Raw genomic sequence first — 17,444 nt, 5'->3', positions numbered from 1 at the left:
GTGGGCCCCCGCGCCCTGGCCAGGGAGGCGGACCGTTTAGTTTTGGCCATGCCTCAGCGGTCCACCGACCTGCTCGCTCCCGCGACCGCCCCGCCACCGGACCGTCGCAGGAGAGCGAGGGATGACGCCAGGCCTTCTGGTCAGCACGGTAACGCAGCGGGCCATTGCTTCTTCCATGCCATGTTTGGCGCCAAGGCCAGACGGTGCCGCTCACCCTGCACCTTCGGACCTACGGGAAACGGCGGGGCCGGCGCTCAGTAGTGGCCCTGAGCGCTGGCGTAACCAACAGGCTGCTCTTCATCCGAGACACCGCCTCTGGTCGCAGTTTCCTTTGCGACACGGGTGCCCAGTGGAGCATCATTCCGGCAGAGAGGTCGGATGTGGCAAAAGAAGGGCGCGGTCCGCAGTTGGCGGGTGCGGACGGCACGCCCATCCGCTCTTACGGCACAAGGGCGGTGGACGTATGCTTCGGAGGACAATGTTTTTCGTGGGATTTTGTCATTGCGGCTGTCACATTCCCCCTCGGCGCGGATTTTCTGTGCGCCCACAACCTGCTAGTGGACGTGGGGAACAAGCGCCTGGTCAACTCGCAGACTTTCGCTTCCTTTGCATGTACGCAGGGGGAGGCCATCTACGGCGGGTGGTCCAATACACTCGCCGAAAGTGACCAGTACCTTCGGCTGCTCGCTGAGTTCCCCGACCTGGGCAAGCCCACTTTTTCCGCGCCCACGGTGAAACACGGGGTGGAGCACCACATTGAGACCAGTGGGCCTCCCCTCTACGCCAGGGCCAGACGCCTCAACCCGGAGAAGCTGGCCGTCGCCAGGGCGGAGTTTGCGCACATGGAGCAGGTGGGCATCGTTCGGCGCTCGAACAGCCCCTGGGCGTCTCCCCTGCACATCGTTCCTAAGTCAGACGGTGGGTGGCGCCCATGTGGGGACTACCGCCGCCTCAACGACGCATCCAAGCCTGACCGCTACCCGGTCCCGCATGTCCAAGACTTTGCGGCGAACCTGGCAGGCAATCGCTTCTTCTCAAAAGTGGACCTGGTACGGGGGTACCATCAAGTGCCGGTGCACCCCGAGGACGTCCCCAAGACGGCCGTCGTCACGCCCTTTGGGCTTTTCGAGTTCTTGCGAATGCCGTTCGGCCTGAAGAACGCGGCGCAGACCTTCCAATGCCTCATGCACTCGGTGCTCCGGGACCTGCCATTCCTCTTCGTCTACTTGGACGACATCCTCGTAGCGAGCGCCACTGAGGAGGAGCACCTGTCCCACCTCCGAACCCTGTTCTCACGGCTCAGCCAGCATGGGCTGATCATCAACCCGGCGAAGTGTGAGTTCGGGCGGGGCGCCATCGACTTCCTCGGGCACCGGGTCTCCGCAGAGGGGGTGACCCCCCTCCCCTCGAAGGTGGAAGCTGTCGCCGCATTTCCGCGCCCCCGCACAGTCAGCGAGCTCAAGGGGTTCATCGGGATGGTGACCTTTTATTATCGTTTCCTCCGCCACATCGCTCACATCCTGCGGCCTCTGTACGACGCCCAGAAGGGCAAGACGATGAAGCAGCCGGTGGACTGGACGGCGGAGCGGGTCAAGGCTTTTCAAGACACCAAGGAGGCCCTGGCCCGTGCGGCCATGTTGGCCCACCCCTCGCCCTCGGCGCCCACCGCTCTCACCACGGACGCCTCTGATTTTGCTGTGGGAGCGGTGTACGAGCAGTGGGTTGGGGACGCCTGGCAGCCGCTTGCCTTCTTCAGCCGCCAGCTGTCGCCCAGGGAACAGAGGTACAGCACGTTCGACAGGGAGCTCCTCGGGCTGTGGCTTGCTGTCAGGCACTTCCGTTTCTTGCTGGAGGGACGCGAGTTTACGGCCTACGTGGACCATAAGCCGCTCACGCACGCCATGTCCAAGGCGGCGGAGCCGTGGTCCGACCGCCAGCAGCGCCAGCTCGCCTACGTGTCCGAGTTCACCACGGACATCCAGCACGTTGCTGGGAAGTCCAACCAGGTGGCGGATTGTCTCTCCAGAGCGGTGGTCGGTGCGGTGCAGCTGGGTTTGGACTACGTCAGCATGGCTGCGGACCAGGCCGCCGATCCTGCCGTCCAAGCTCTCAAGTCGTCGGACACTGGACTGCGCCTGGAGGAGGTAGTGTTCGGTGACGCGGGGGCTACGCTCTTGTGCGACGTCTCCATGGGTCAGCCACGGCCGGTGGTCCCCGCCAACTGGAGGCGCCCTGCCTTCGAGGCCATACACAGCTTGTCTCACCCTGGCAGGAAGCCGTCCTCGCGACTGGTGTCGGAGAAATTTGTGTGGCAGGGGCTCAAGAGGGATGTGAGAGCCTGGGTCGACACGTGCACCGCCTGCCAGCGCGCCAAGGTGCATCGGCACATCAAGGCCCCCCTGGAACAGTTCTCTGTGCCCGAGCGGAGGTTCGACCATGTCAACGTGGACCTGGTGGGACCGCTGCCCCCCTCGCACGGATACAACTACCTTTTCACCATGGTGGACAGGACGACTCGCTGGCCGGAGGCGGTCCCGCTCTCCTCAACGACGGCCCCCGACCTGGCCCGGGCATTCATCTCGGTGTGGGTCTCCCGCTACGGCACCCCGGCTGATCTCTCCTCTGACCGTGGCTCACAGTTCACTTCGGAACTGTGGGCGGCGGTGGCGGGGAGTCTGGGGGTCAAGCTCCACCGTACGACCGCCTACCATCCGCAGGCAAATGGGCTCTGCGAGCGTTTTCATCGCTCCATGAAGGCCGCCCTTCGAGCCAGCCTCACGGACGGCGACTGGCTGGACAAGCTCCCGTGGGTCATGCTGGGGCTCAGGACGGCGCCAAAGGAGGACCTCCAGTCGTCGTCGGCCGAGCTGGTTTTTGGACAACCGCTACGGGTCCCCGGTGACTTTATTCCCAGGTCGACAGAGCCCTGGTCTGCCGCTGCTCAGCGCGCCTCGCTGCTGGACAGCGCCAGGACTTTCGTCCCGGTCCCGACTACGCAGCATGGGGTCCCTACGTCGAGGATGCCCCCGGAGCTGCACTCGGCGAGGTTCGTGTTCATCCGTCACGATGGCCACAGGACTCCGCTACGCCCTCCTTACGACAGACCCTTCCGCGTCATCGAGGCCAGGGCCAAGAACTTTGTGGTCGACGTGGGGGGTAGGCCTGAGTGTGTTTCCGTGGATCGCCTCAAGCCGGCACACTTGGACCTTGAACTGCCCCTGGACTTGGCCCTGCCGCCGCGCAGGGGCCGTCCCCCGGTCCTGCCTCCCCTGCCACGCCGGGGCCATTCCCCCCTGCGACCCCTCGGACCCCCCGCCGCTCGTGAGCGTCTGGTCACTGACCCACATCCTGCTCGGCAGGAGGATGTGACGGACGCTGTCACACCCCCTCCCGCACCTCCTGACTTTACCTACAGTCGTAGGGGCCGGGCCATACGCCCTCCTCACCGTGAGGATTTCGTATATTGAGGTGAACACTGGGGGGGCTGGTGTAGTGACTACAGTATTGGTTCGTGTTCATCTTCTGACTATGTTGTGTAGTGGGAGGGAACTAATGATCTGGCACCGCGGCCAGAGGGGACATCTATTGCGGTTGCACTGGCTGTTATTCATTCATTACTGTGCTGGCGATTCATGTGCTTGTGTTCTTGTTTACTGACGTGGCTTTGTACATTAAACAAACATTACGTTACCTCCGTTTATTCCTCTTTCCTCCGGGCACTACAATATCGAATAAAAAAATTATTATTATTATATATATTTTTGTGACCTGCAACAGGGCAGTTTTAAAACCAGAGACAGTGGACAGACTTGTCTTTCTTGCCTGCAACTTAAAGTAATGGCTTTGCTTGTCCAAATGGCAATACTGACCAAATTGAGATTTATTTTTCTCTTGTCCATTTATTTTGTTTGCTTTCTAATTTAAAATACAGTTTGAAACCGTCTGTACACAGTAGGCTATGTGTGCTAGCAGAGCTAGTCTCCATTCACGAGTCACAGTGCACTTGTGCGGTGGTTTGTCCACCAAAAAAGCGCCAAAAGATAGAAAAGAAACTAGCAGAGCCAGAACTGTTCAACTCCCCTGGAGCCACAGCCAGCAGAGAAGCCTGTTTACTTTCACTTTCAAACCAGCTGCAGCCTGAGAACTGGAGTGCAGTGTTGGGCAAGTTACTTTTAAAAAGTAACTAGTTACAGTTACTAGTTACTTCTTCCAAAAAGTAACTAAATTACTTACTCAGTTACAAATTATAAAAGTAACTAGTTACTTCAGAAAGTAACTATTGCGTTACTTTCAAGTAAAAAATATTACATAAACAACATACACAAATCTAAACTATTTTAATGTTTCTGTGGGACAAAGTGAGACTAGCCTCCAATCAAATGCCATGTATGTAGATATTATAATTACTATGTTTATATAGTGGATCATACAAATACAATAGATGTTTTGGAACTTTTGATATCATGTATTGTCCCTCAACAGGCCACAACTGGGCAACATTAAATTAAGCTTGTTAACATTTAGTGCTTGAATGCCCACCATCCACTTCAATGTTAACGTTAATATCGCCTAATCTATGTTTTAAATTATGGCTATGTGTCTAATCTGCCCGTCGCTTATCAATGACTCATTTTCCAGTCAACATTGTCGAAGCGGATTGTTTTTTTATCGGTTCATTTCCGTTTTATAGCATTTTGAAAACCCCTCGTTTTCAAGGGGGAAAAAAGATTCTGTGATAAACGTCCTGTACTGTAATATTCTAGAACGTTGTCATTTGTCTGCCTATTTATGAATAGTTTTCAAATAAACGCTAGATTATTGATTGTATATGTGTACGTATGGTACACATATACAGAGCTGGTGCCGCAAGCTGAAAATCGATTATCTTAGTTCCTGATGGCTCGCACAGTCAATACACACAATTGTTAAGGGGATGCAGACCAGAGAAAGACTTTTGTCTTGTTTACATCAGGGTCCCCCATTTTCAATTTATGACATTTATGACATACACAACATACAGATATAAGAATCTAATCTAATCATCTAAACAAATCTAATCATGACATTTAAGACATGCATGACATACAGATATATAATATAATATATCTCTGACTCTGAGCACCTGAAGACTGTGCTATTAAACCAGGAAGTGCAGCACTATGTCAGCAGAGTAGAGCCTCCACTACTGCAGTGCAACACACAACTAACACAAGAGTGAACAAAAAACGCTCCTGGACCCGCGGTCTGTCATTGACTGCTCGCTCGTGCTGTTCGTTGGATTAGTTTTGGATTATTTGGCCGCCAAACAAACTATCAAAACGTACACGGACCACGGTCTCACGCCGACTGAGTCGCTTGTGCTGTCTCTGTGTCAGACTCTGGAGGCACCCGCCCACCTCTACCTTTGATTGGCTTACCATGACATTTTACTCAACCTCAGCCAATCGCGCGCTGAGGTTGGCTGAGAAGGACGGTATTGCCTCTCGGCGCAGAGATCCTTCTAAAAAAAAAAAAAAAAAAGCTTCAATCATAGACGGTAACGTGCCGCATTTTTTGGCAGTAATGGTAACGGCGCTATTAAGATTGGAAGAGTAGATTACTCGTTACTGAAAAAACTAACGCCGTTAGTAACGCCGTTCTTTTTTATACTTATAACAATATCGATAATATCGAATATCGAGTGATATGATATTGTTATCGATATCGTTATCGTGATATCATTTTTGGCCATATTGCCCAGCCCTAGTCTCAGCCTTAAACTCACTTAATACGGACAGTATTGATCTATTTGACGTGAAATAAATCTCGGCCCATCGAGCTTAAGAGGTTATACAAGATACAAGAGTTTTATTTGTCACGGCATACAGGTATACAGTGAAATGCGGGGGGTCTCGCCCGCAACGATGTGCATAATACAAGTAATAATAATAAGAGTCCAGGTGACTGGCTTCTAGGAGGCTGAAGGCATCCATTAAAGGAACACTTAAGTATCTGGTTAAAGTGAATCATTATTACTACAGTATCTGGTTAAAGTGAATCATTATTACTACAGTATCTGGTTAAAGTGAATTATTATTACAGTATCTGGTTAAAGTGAATCATTATTATTACAGTATCTGGTTAAAATTAATCATTATTAATACAGTATCTGGTTAAAGTGAATCATTATTATTACAGTATCTGGTTAAAGTGAATCATTATTACTACAGTATCTGGTTAAAGTGAATCATTATTATTACAGTATCTGGTTAAAGTGAATCATTATTACTACAGTATCTGGTTAAAGTGAATCATTATTACTACAGTATCTGGTTAAAGTGAATCATTATCACTACAGTATCTGGTTAAAGTGAATCATTATTATTACAGTATCTGGGTCAAGTGAATCATTATTATTACAGTATCTGGTTAAAGTGAATCATTATGATTACAGTATCTGGTTAAAGTGAATCATTATGATTACAGTATCTGGTTAAAGTGAATCATTATCACTACAGTATCTGGTTAAAGTGAATTATTATTACAGTATCTGGTTAAAGTGAATCATTATTACTACAGTATCTGGTAAAGTGAATCATTATTATTACAGTATCTGGTTAAAGTGAATCATTATGATTACAGTATCTGGTTAAAGTGAATGATTATTACAGTATCTGGTTAAAGTGAATCATTATTACAGTATCTGGTTAAAGTGAATTATTATTACAGTATCTGGTTAAAGTGAATCATTATTACTACAGTATCTGGTTAAAGTGAATCATTATTATTACAGTATCTGGTTAAAGTGAATCATTATCACTACAGTATCTGTATGGTTGAAGTGAATCATTATTATTACAGTATCTGAACCTGTTTTTGATCCACTAGGCCACCACCCCCACCACCCAGAACTACGGCCACATCATCGCCGGGGCGATACTCCACGGGGACGCCAGAGCGGCATGGGCGCTTTATGATGAGGTCATCGAGAAGGGATTGTGCCCTCGCCAAGACACCTGGGAAGCCCTGTTCAGAGGAGGAGTGTGGAAGGAGGGATGGACGGAGGAGGAGGAGAGAGAGAGCATGTCCCGGTCCGAGTACCAGGACAGACTGTTCGGTGTCCTGCTGTACATGAGAGAGAACCAGCTGTATCCTCAGCAGGCCCTAGCTAGCGCCATCCAGACCTGGTTCCAGAGGTACGATAGCTGAACATGCCCTAGCTAGCGCCATCCAGACCTGGTTCCAGAGGTACGATAGCTGAACACGCCCTAGCTAGCACCATTCAGACCTGGTTCCAGAGGTACGATAGCTGAATACGCCCTAGCTAGCGCCATCCAGATCTGGTTCCAGAGGTACAATAGCTGAATACGCCCTAGCTAGCGCCATCCAGACCTGGTTCCAGAGGTACGATAGCTGAACACGCCCTAGCTAGCACCATCCAGACCTGGTTCCAGAGGTACGACATAGGGATGTCCGATATTATCGGCCGATATTGGCATTAACCCTTTCACTGCCACACGACAGCCGGTTAACCCTTTCACTGTGACAACAATACAGAAGGTTAGCCCTTTACTATCACACAACCGACGGCGATGCTCCATCATTAGCATCATTAGCTCCGCGGATGCCGTCGGTTGTGTGATAGTAAAAGGTTAACCTTCTGTCGTGTGGCAGTGAAAGGGTTCAAATGTAATATCAGAAAATATCGGTATCGTTTCTTTTTTACATATCGGATATCGGTTAAAAAAGCCAATATCGAACATACCTAGTACGACAGCTGAACACGCCCTAGCTAGCACCATCCAGACCTGGTTCCAGAGTTACGACAGCTGAACACGCCCTAGCTAGCACCATCCAGACCTGGTTCCAGAGGTACGATAGCTGAATAATACCCAGGCCTTAGAGACCCTGATGGCTGGGTGGGATAATATTCAAAGGACCATACCGGTATAATTATGACTTCTTCTCACCATTACCAGAGACTTACTAACTTTAATTCGTTTTGTGTTCAAAGTAGGGATGGGCTCAAGTAATTGTTTAGGTAAATACATTTTTAGAACGCATGTAATGCGGATTGTCAGTCAAAACAGTCGGTTACCATTTGTAATAATTACATTACATCCACTCTATCTGCAGCAGGTCTCTCCGCTCATGGAACGGCATGTCTATGAACGCTACGCCAAGGAGGCGGCATGTTGTTCGCACAATTTGGAAATGCACAAACCGCCGTTTTAAAATTTTAGATAACGCTAAGCTAACTGTTTTTATCTTTTAGATAAGGCTAAGCTAACTGTTTTTAAAATACTCCACAAGACTACAAATACTACAGTGGGGACAACAGTGGCTCAGGATGTAGAGCAGTCGTCTGGTAATCCGGAGGTTCCCGGTTCGATTCCTGCTCCTCCCGGGCAGCGTGTTGAAGTGTCCTTGAGCACCTTGCTTGGTCGCCTCCGCCGTCGATGTGTGAATGTGTGAGTGAACGGGTCAAATGTGAGGAACAAATTGTAAAGCGCTTTGGATAAAAGCTGTTATATAAATGCAGCCATTTACCATTTACATAAGACTTCAAATACTCCACGAGACTTGAAATACTCCAAAATACTCCACGAGACTTCAAATACTCCATAAGACTTCAAATACTCCATAAGACTTCAAAATACTCCATAAGACTTCAAAATACTCCACGAGACTTCAAATACTCCACGAGACTTAAAATACTCCACAAGACTTAAAATACTCCATAAGAATTCAAATACTCCACAAGACTTAAACTAGCCCTATTTTCTGAAATCCGCCTAAAAATACATACCTAAGTAAATGGAAGATTGCTCCACTTCTACAAGGTCCATTTGCATGTTTTTGGTATCTGATTCTAGGGACATCTATGGATCTCAGGGAATGTATTCCCAGTGTCAGAAATATTGTGTCTGTTACTAGGCTTGCGTAAATTGTGATGAAACAAAGGAGAATATAAATTATGATTTTTCTTTGCATCTTTGACGGTGAATAACACAAAAAATGACCAGACATGAAAAATTGCCACTGAGCTTGTTCAGCACCTTCTTAACACATTCTCTGCCACCACTTTGATCATCCTAAACCATTCTCTGCCAGTACTGTAAGTCTATGGAGATGTTCACCTTCTTTGCAGGGCTATAACTTTTTAAATTGTATTGCTAAATTGACATTACTATGGCCCATTCAACATCGATTAGCTATCGTTCAGGATGTAGGAACGTTTTACTTTTTCATTCACACATTCATACGAAAATACCATCTGGAGTATAAATATGTTTTTATCGTTTTCTGCAGTATTTCCTAGAACGTGAGATATAGACATAAATTCATATATTAGATTATCAAATGCCGTTTGATACCGATCAACGTTATATAAAAAATGTCAACTGTACATGGTCCTAAACGTTATGACTGATCATCCGCGGGTGAACGGAGGGGGGGGGGGTCGTTTATAATTCTGTGACCGACGTTAAATGATTTATGTAGTATGGGTGATATATAGATCAAATCAGTTTGTATCGAAAATACATGAATAAATAAATGAAACTCACGTCAGTCTCCTCGTACCGTTGGGCGATGAGAGTGGAGCAAACAGATCCCAGTTATGTGATGTGGATCGATGCGATCCAGTTCCGGTTTGTATAATACTAATATACGCCCAAATCATGTGGATTATTGAGTTATGGCAACGGATCCATATCCATGGTGTGTGTATTGAATCCCGCGACGATAAACGAGTGGCCGGACGGAATAGGCAGACGCACCGGGATCACAAGAGATCCATTTCCGGTTGCAACTCGCCGATCAGCCACCAGGTGGCAGTATTGAAGCGTTGCAGAGTTGTGATGGCTCCCGCAGCATATGACAAGGCTCCGTGAGTGAAATATGAATACCATGACGAAAATATGAAATATGAACTTGAAACACGTGATTGGCGGGAAAAGTGTTAAGATCACGTGTACAAAAGATCTAAGCAAATGAATAAAGGGAAGATGATTAAACAATGTTTTGTAGATACAGTACTGAATTCTGCCATCCGGACACATGCAATTTGAAATATGATTATAGAATATAGAATATCAGGCCTATAAATGACCTTATTATGGCCAAGTCGCACATCTATGGATCGGGCCAAATCTCCCCTTTCCAATGGCAGAGTTCAATCTGGATTTAGTATCACCAGGCGTGCAGCAAAAACCGTGAATGAAATCTACTGTAAGTACAGTTACTTTTTTATAATGTAAATTTCTCCACCATTTTCCATCAGATTGCAACGCCGTTTTTTTTACTAGACGTTCACAGAAAGGTAGAGAAACTAACTGCGTCCTAATTTATGGCAATAACGTTCAGGTTTGTTCCCGCCGTGAGATATGATCCCAAAATGAAAGAGGGAAAAAAATTTAAAAAGAAGTCAGATGATTGACAGGGGCTGGTGTGAGCTGGGAAGTGTAGTTTTTTTTATTCGAAAGCCCTGGGTCTCTTCTCTCAAAAGACTACACTCAAGTTAGGTTGTGCCAAATCCTTGCGTCAAACCTCGGCTTTTTCCCGACTCGATGCCCTGAGATTTCTATAACTCATTTCACTAATAACACTTAAAACCATTGGTAAACAAACGTAGTGCTGAAAATATACACTTTGACTGCTGTTTTGACAGGGTTAGAGTCTTTACTCTTGGCTACATATATATATATATAATCTCTCTCTCTCTCTCTCTCTCTCTCTCTCTCTCTCTCTCTCTCTCTCTCTCTCTCTCTCTCTTTCTTTCTCTTTCTCTTTCTCTTTCTCTCTCTCTCTCTCTAGTCTCCCAGGGCAAAACTGGAAAGGCAGTTGGACCAACATCAACTCTAAGTAATATGAATGCATGTGTGTGTTGATTAGGGGTGTAACGATTTGACCTCACAATGATTCGATTACGATTATTCAGGCAACGATTCAATGCATCATGAAATCTCTTCATTTGACCACGATTCGATTCGATTCCATTAATTTTCTATCAGTTAATTCCCCAAAAAATTTTGAATACACAAATGTGGCTGGGGGAACTGATTCACTCAGCATGAATGGACTATAGGTCAATAAAAACAATACACACACAAAAAACATAAACAAAAATTATAATAAGATTTAGATTCTAACATATTCAAATCGATGCATCGATTCTAACACATTAGAATCTATGCATTTCGATTAATTGATGCATCGTTACACCCCTAGAGTTGATATGTCTTGTGTGTTTGTTTCATATGTGTATGTATGTGTGCGTGTGTCTGTGTTTATCTCATGTGTGTTTATCTCATACTGTATCTGTATGTGTGTGTGGATGTGTTTATCTTCTGTGTATGTGTGTGTGTTTGTGTTTTGTCTAATATGTGTGTGTGTGTGTGTGTGTGTGTGTGTGTGTGTGTGTGTGTGTGTGTGTGTGTGTATAGAGGTGTGTGTGCGTGTTGCAGTTCAGAGCTGGAGTCTATCCAGCTCACATCAGTAGAATATGAACAGCTGAAGAAGAAATTCATGACTGATGTTATACAAGGAAGAGACGTCTTCAATAAGACGACACCTGAGGTACACACACTCACACATACACACAGACAGGCTCTCTCTATCTCTCTGTCTCTCCATTCCTTCTCTCTCTCTCTCTCTCTCTCTCTCTCTCCATTCCTTCTCCTCTCTCTCTCCATTCCTTCTCCTCTCTCTCTCTCTATTCAATTCAAAGGTGCTTTATTTGCATGTATGTCAAACAATTAACAGTATTTTTACAATGTAAGATTATGTTTTTTATATATATTTTTTTAGTCAATGTGTTTTAGATGTTACAGTAGACATTACAGACGTATCAAACATAAGCACACGCACAAAACAAAACCAAGAAAACATAAAAACAGTTCACAGAGCACTTCAATACAAAACCGTTACAATACAATACAGAGTCATTATCTCAGGAGGTGAGAGACATAGTCAACCGTTCCACCTGAGAAATAAAGGGCTGCCGCACCACATCAAACCTTCCACTTGATCCCTGCAATGTGTATTTTTTCTTTGCCACTTTTAAACAATACATAACATCACAAATCCACCTGCCAAATGAGGGAGGACGATCGTTTTTCCAGTTCAAAAGAATGAGACGCCTTGCTAGAAGGGAGGAGTAAGCAAATGGCAATACATGATGCAAACACCCTGACATCTTTTACATCAGCCCTCAAAACCCACCTTTTCAATCTTGCATTTGACCTTTAATTCTGTCAGTTTTATTTTATTTTGTCATGTATTATTTTGTTCTGTTTTTGTTTTGCCATCGTTTTGTCGCCTCTGTAAAGCGTCTTTGAGCACCTGGAAAAGCGCTATATAAACTGGATGTATTATTATTATTATTATTATTATTATTATTATTATTATTATTATTATTATTATTATTATTATTATTATTATTATTATTATTATTATTATTAATACAGTTCAGCTGTGCTTTTGGTAGATCAGAATCCCCCGAGAGAGAACATGGTGCAAGTATCCGACCTGCAAGCTAGCTCTGAGTAGAGCTCAAATATGGAGGACCAGAAAGCTGCTAGGCTAGCACACGACGAAAATGTGTGATACAGATGTCAAAACATTTTATGCTCTCTCTCTCTCCCTCTTATCTAGGAGTTGGAGAGGTTCATGGTGTTTGTGAAAAAACGGCCTGCGTTTGACGTGGTCATAGACGGTCTGAACATCGGCTACATCAACAGAGGCAGGAAGTCTGAAATCGTGAGTACACTCAAATAAATACATTCCCTATCCCTCCCTAGAGAGAGAGAGAATATCTGTTGTCCCCTTCACGAATTCCTCTTTGTTTGCCACTAGCGTCTCCAAGTAAATAATGATGCTAAATCATGTCTAAATATGTCAAATGGATATCCCCCTACCACGCTAGTAACTCATTTGATGCATCGTGTTGAGAGGGGATTGTCATATAAAGGATTAAAAAGTCATATGTCGGTGTGTTTGTCTCTCTCAGCTGTTAACGGTGGTCTCTCAGTTGAAGCGCCAGGGTCTGAATGTATTAGTTCTGGGCAAGAAACACATGTTGAAGTGGAACAGACGAGACATGACTCTGATACAGCAGCAAGCTCACTGCTTCTACACCGAGGACGTGTGAGTTATATTATTATTATTATTATTATTATTATTATTATTATTATGACTCTGATACAGCAGCGAGCTCACTGCTTCTACACCGAGGACGTGTGAGTTATATTATTATTATTATTATGACTGATACAGCAGCGAGCTCACTGCTTCTACACAGAGGACGTGTGAGTTATATTATTATTATTATTATTATTATTATTATTATTATTATGACTGATACAGCAGAGAGCTCACGGCTTCTACACCGAGGACGTGAGTTATATTATTATTATTATTATGACTCTGATACAGCAGTGAGCTCACTGCTTCTTCACCGAGGACGTGTGAGTTATATTATTATTATTATTATTATTATTATGACTCTGATACAGCAGCAACCTAACTGCTTCTACATCGAGGACGTGTGAGTTATATTATTTATTATTATTATTATTATTATTATTATTATTATTATGACTCTGATACAGCAGCGAGCTCACTGCTTCTACACCGAGGACGTGTGTTATATACTTATATTATTATTATTATTATTATGACTCTGATACAGCAGCGAGCTCACTGCTTCTACACCGAGGACGTGCGAGTTATATTATTATTATTATTATTATGACTCTGATACAGCAGCGAGCTCACTGCTTCTACACAGAGGACGTGTGAGTTATATTACCGTACTTTTCGCACTATAAGCCGCACCTGACTATAAGCCGCAGCAGCTAAATTGAATGATGTGTACATATATAAGCCGCACTGGACTATAAGCCGCAGGTGTTTTAATGTTTAATTACCATATGTAAGGGTTCGTGCACAGAGGGGATTGTCACAATACTGTCGGACAAATAACAAGAATTAACTCATTTACAAGTTGTATTAAGTTTAGCAAATAAGGGAACAGATAAATAACATTTCAATGCAGTAAAAAAAAGCTATATTTTCGGGTTTGGTCCACATATAAGCCGCACCGTTATATAAGCCGCAGGGTCGAAAAATGGGGAAAAAAGCCGCGGCTTATAGTCCGAAAAGTACTGTATTACTATTGCTTCTGTTCTCCCATCAAGTCATTCTATTTATTAAGTCATAATGTTATTTTACTCTCTCTCTCTCTCCCCCTCTTTCTCTCTCTCCCTCTCTTTCTCTCTCCCTCTCCCTCTCTTTCTCTCTCTGTCTCCCTCTCTCTCTCTCTCTCCTCTCTCTGTGTCTCTCTCTCTCTCCCCCCCCCCCCTCAGGTCGGAGGATGACCCCTTCCTGCTCTATGCCTCGTTGAACTCTGGCGGTCGGTGTTGTTTTGTGAGTCGTGACATGATGAGGGACCACAAGGCCTGTCTTCCTGCAGGGTCACTCAGACAGCTGTTCTTCAAGTGGCAGAGAGGACATCACATGGTGGTCGGCATAGAGCAGAAAGATGGATGCACCGTGTTCTTGAAGGTGAGAGGGTAGGGGGCGGGGCTCTGATGGTGGTGGGCGGGGCTCTGACAGATGGTGGTGGGCGGGGCTCTGACAGATGGACGCACAGGTGAGATGGTGGTGGGTGGGGCTCTGACAGATGGTGGTGGGCGGGGCTCTGACAGGTGGGCGGGGCTCTGACAGATGGACACGCAGGTGAGATGGTGGTGGGCGGGGCTCTGACAGATGGACATGCAGTGTTTAACACTTTGCATGCCACGCCCCCGAGATTTCTCGGGTTTACCCCCCGCGGGTTGAATGCCCACTCACGAGAATTCTGTTTTTTTTTTCGCGACATATTTCATCAACCAAGTCTACCGTTGGAAATTCAGCTACCTCAGGCGCTCAGATGTGAAAAAAGCGTCCCCTATCGTCTCCCAGGTGGTAATTCACCCTTTTGGATTGAACTCAATGAAAATGAATGAGAAAAAAAAACCTGCACTACACATTTTACTTCTCACTCACGCAGCCGGCATCTACCAGCTTCATGCTGGACTCTCGGAGCCGCGGGGAATATGTGTTTTACTGTATACACAGTGGATCACTAAAAGGAGCGATTTTTTCGAATGGCGATCGGGAATTGGAATAATCCATTTGGATACCATCTGATCTCGGGTAAGGAATTTATGTTACAAGTCTAAGGATAATCAGACACGTTTTCACGGATATAAGCTTTTTTTTTTTTGATCAAATTTTTTTATTATTAATTACATGAAACAGGACAACACAATAACCACAGTAACAAAAAACATAACTTCACAGGAGAATAACAAACAATAATAATACAGAATAATAAATTATAAGACAAAAAGAAAAAGAAACAGCGTCCAACCTATCAAATATAGATGGCTACTTCAATAACAAAAAGGGTCTTCAAAACATGGCAACCTTTCCCCACCTTTACAAAGTGGAGTGACTTAAAAGATTGTTTATGAGAGTGTTGCCGCAGATTTACTGTAGATAGCCTAGGTCCCTTACACATGTTCAAGACTGCCAAACTTGCAGAAGGTAAAGTGTAAGAAGAAAGAAATTCTTCCTCCAAGTTGGTTGACAGGTCAATCAGTCTGTCAATATTAGTCTCTTGGGGAGATGGCATGTGAGTTGACATATAGCGCAGAATAGCTAAATACCAACCCCCCCTAAAATCCCCCCAGTCAAAGTTAAGAAGGACAAGACAAAAACCAAGACAGACAAGACATTTCCTCCTCCCCCTCCCCAGAGACCGCCGGACCCCCCCGATCAAGCGCCCCAACCCCGCTCAGCCGCACACTGCGGTCTTTACCTTCTCAGCTGCTGCGAACCACAGGTCAATTCCAGCCTGCCCTACCCCGATCACCCGGGCCGTGGATATCTCAAGATAAATCACATCCAATAGAGTTAGGGACCAGTTAATCATTGTAAGCTTCTCAGGCTCCTTCCATCTCATTGCTATTAGCTTCTTCGCTGCTGTGACGCCCGCTAGGACAACCCTTTTCAGTTGTACGGACGCGGGTAGTGTCGTTATATCGTTCAGGAGTAGCGTAACAGCTGTGAATGGGATAGTTAAGCCACACAGATCTGAAAGTTTGTCCGTTATTGACCTCCAGAAGCGGGCCACTGGTGGGCAATCCCAATACATATGCATATAAGTGCCAGTGGCCTTTTGAGAGCACAAAGTGCACCGAGAGTCGGTTATCAGTCCCATAGCAAATAGCTTCCTAGGTGTAAGATAGGTCCTATGAATATAATTAAAATTAATTTGCTGGTGATTGGGGTTGCGGGAAGATAATGCCACATTTGCCCAAACATCATCCCAGTCAAACTCGGGGTCCAACTCCGGTATATCCACACGCCAGATTGTATCCAATGATAAATTTTTATACGTGGATTGAATTAAGAGCGTATAAAAGTCGGAGACAAACCCTCTGGATGTCGTCCTGTCCACTATGAGCCTGAGGAAGGGGTGTGGGTGCAAGGCTTGAGCCCACGGTACGCCATGCGCCCTCAGTGCTGACCTTAGTTGAAGGTAAAGAAAGAAGGACTCGCCGGGTAGATCATAAAATTCTCTTAAGTCCTGAAACGCACGGAGGCCGTTCTTATCATAAATATCCTCCAGAGTATGCACTCCCCTCCTTTGCCATTGAGGAATATTAACCGGCTTGTGTCCAACAAGTAATTGCTGGTTATTAAAAATTGGAGAGTCCAGGTGCCAAGGGCATTTAACCCCACACGACCTCTGTACATTACGCCACGTTTGGATCACGTGAGTTATGATCGGTCCATACCTCAGCCGGCATTTCGCAATAGAGACAGTGGAGTACACTACATCCTGTAATCTTAGCGGAGACACCGCCGCCGCTTCTAAGGAGCGCCACGATACAGCCTCTACAGGGTCTAGCCAGCACATCAAAGGTCTCAGTGAAAAGGACCAGAAATACAGTTTAAAATCAGGGATTGCGAGGCCCCCATCTTGTTTCCTACGTTGAGTAGTAGCCCTTTTGATTCTCGGGCGTTTGTTATTCCAGACAAACTTAGATACCATCGATTGTACCTTGCGCCAGTGGTCTATTGGAGGGGGCAGGGGGAGCATTGAGCTAATAAAATTTATCCTAGGCAGGATGTTCATTTTGATTATGGAAGCCCGGGCTTGTAAGGAGTTAGGAAGGGACGACCACCTGTCTAGATCCTGGCGTATTTTATCATAAGTACCCGTGAAGTTGTACTTAGTAGTTTGGTTCAGCGTGGGGAATATCTCTATGCCCAGGTATTTGAAATGTTCTACTATGGGGATATCAGCTGGTAGTCGTACCGCCTTGGCCAGTTCATTAAGAGGTAGGCAGGCTGATTTGTTCCAGTTAATCTTAAAACCTGACAATTTACCAAAGTCGTCGATTATCCTC

At 45.8% G+C, this 17,444-nt stretch overlaps 1 protein-coding gene across 2 annotated transcripts in view; it reads left to right on the top strand.

Moving 5' to 3' along the window:
* The window catches only part of LOC311243994 (mitochondrial ribonuclease P catalytic subunit-like), a 92,132-nt gene that overhangs the window by 51,944 nt on the left and 22,744 nt on the right, over positions 1 to 17,444 (top strand). For both annotated transcript variants that reach the window (XM_084333403.1, XM_084333402.1), the window contains exons 6-11: positions 6,868 to 7,175; positions 10,798 to 10,845; positions 11,427 to 11,559; positions 12,637 to 12,741; positions 12,992 to 13,128; positions 14,349 to 14,547. In XM_084333403.1, coding sequence (XP_084189529.1) covers positions 6,868 to 7,175; positions 10,798 to 10,845; positions 11,427 to 11,559; positions 12,637 to 12,741; positions 12,992 to 13,128; positions 14,349 to 14,547 — 930 coding nt within the window. The remainder of the gene's footprint in view (positions 1 to 6,867; positions 7,176 to 10,797; positions 10,846 to 11,426; positions 11,560 to 12,636; positions 12,742 to 12,991; positions 13,129 to 14,348; positions 14,548 to 17,444) is intronic.

This window comes from Notolepis coatsorum, assembly GCF_963971535.1.
Source record: "Notolepis coatsorum genome assembly, chromosome: 1".
Classification (NCBI taxonomy): domain Eukaryota; kingdom Metazoa; phylum Chordata; class Actinopteri; order Aulopiformes; family Paralepididae; genus Notolepis; species Notolepis coatsorum.
This window is presented reverse-complemented; position numbering and strand designations above follow the sequence as displayed.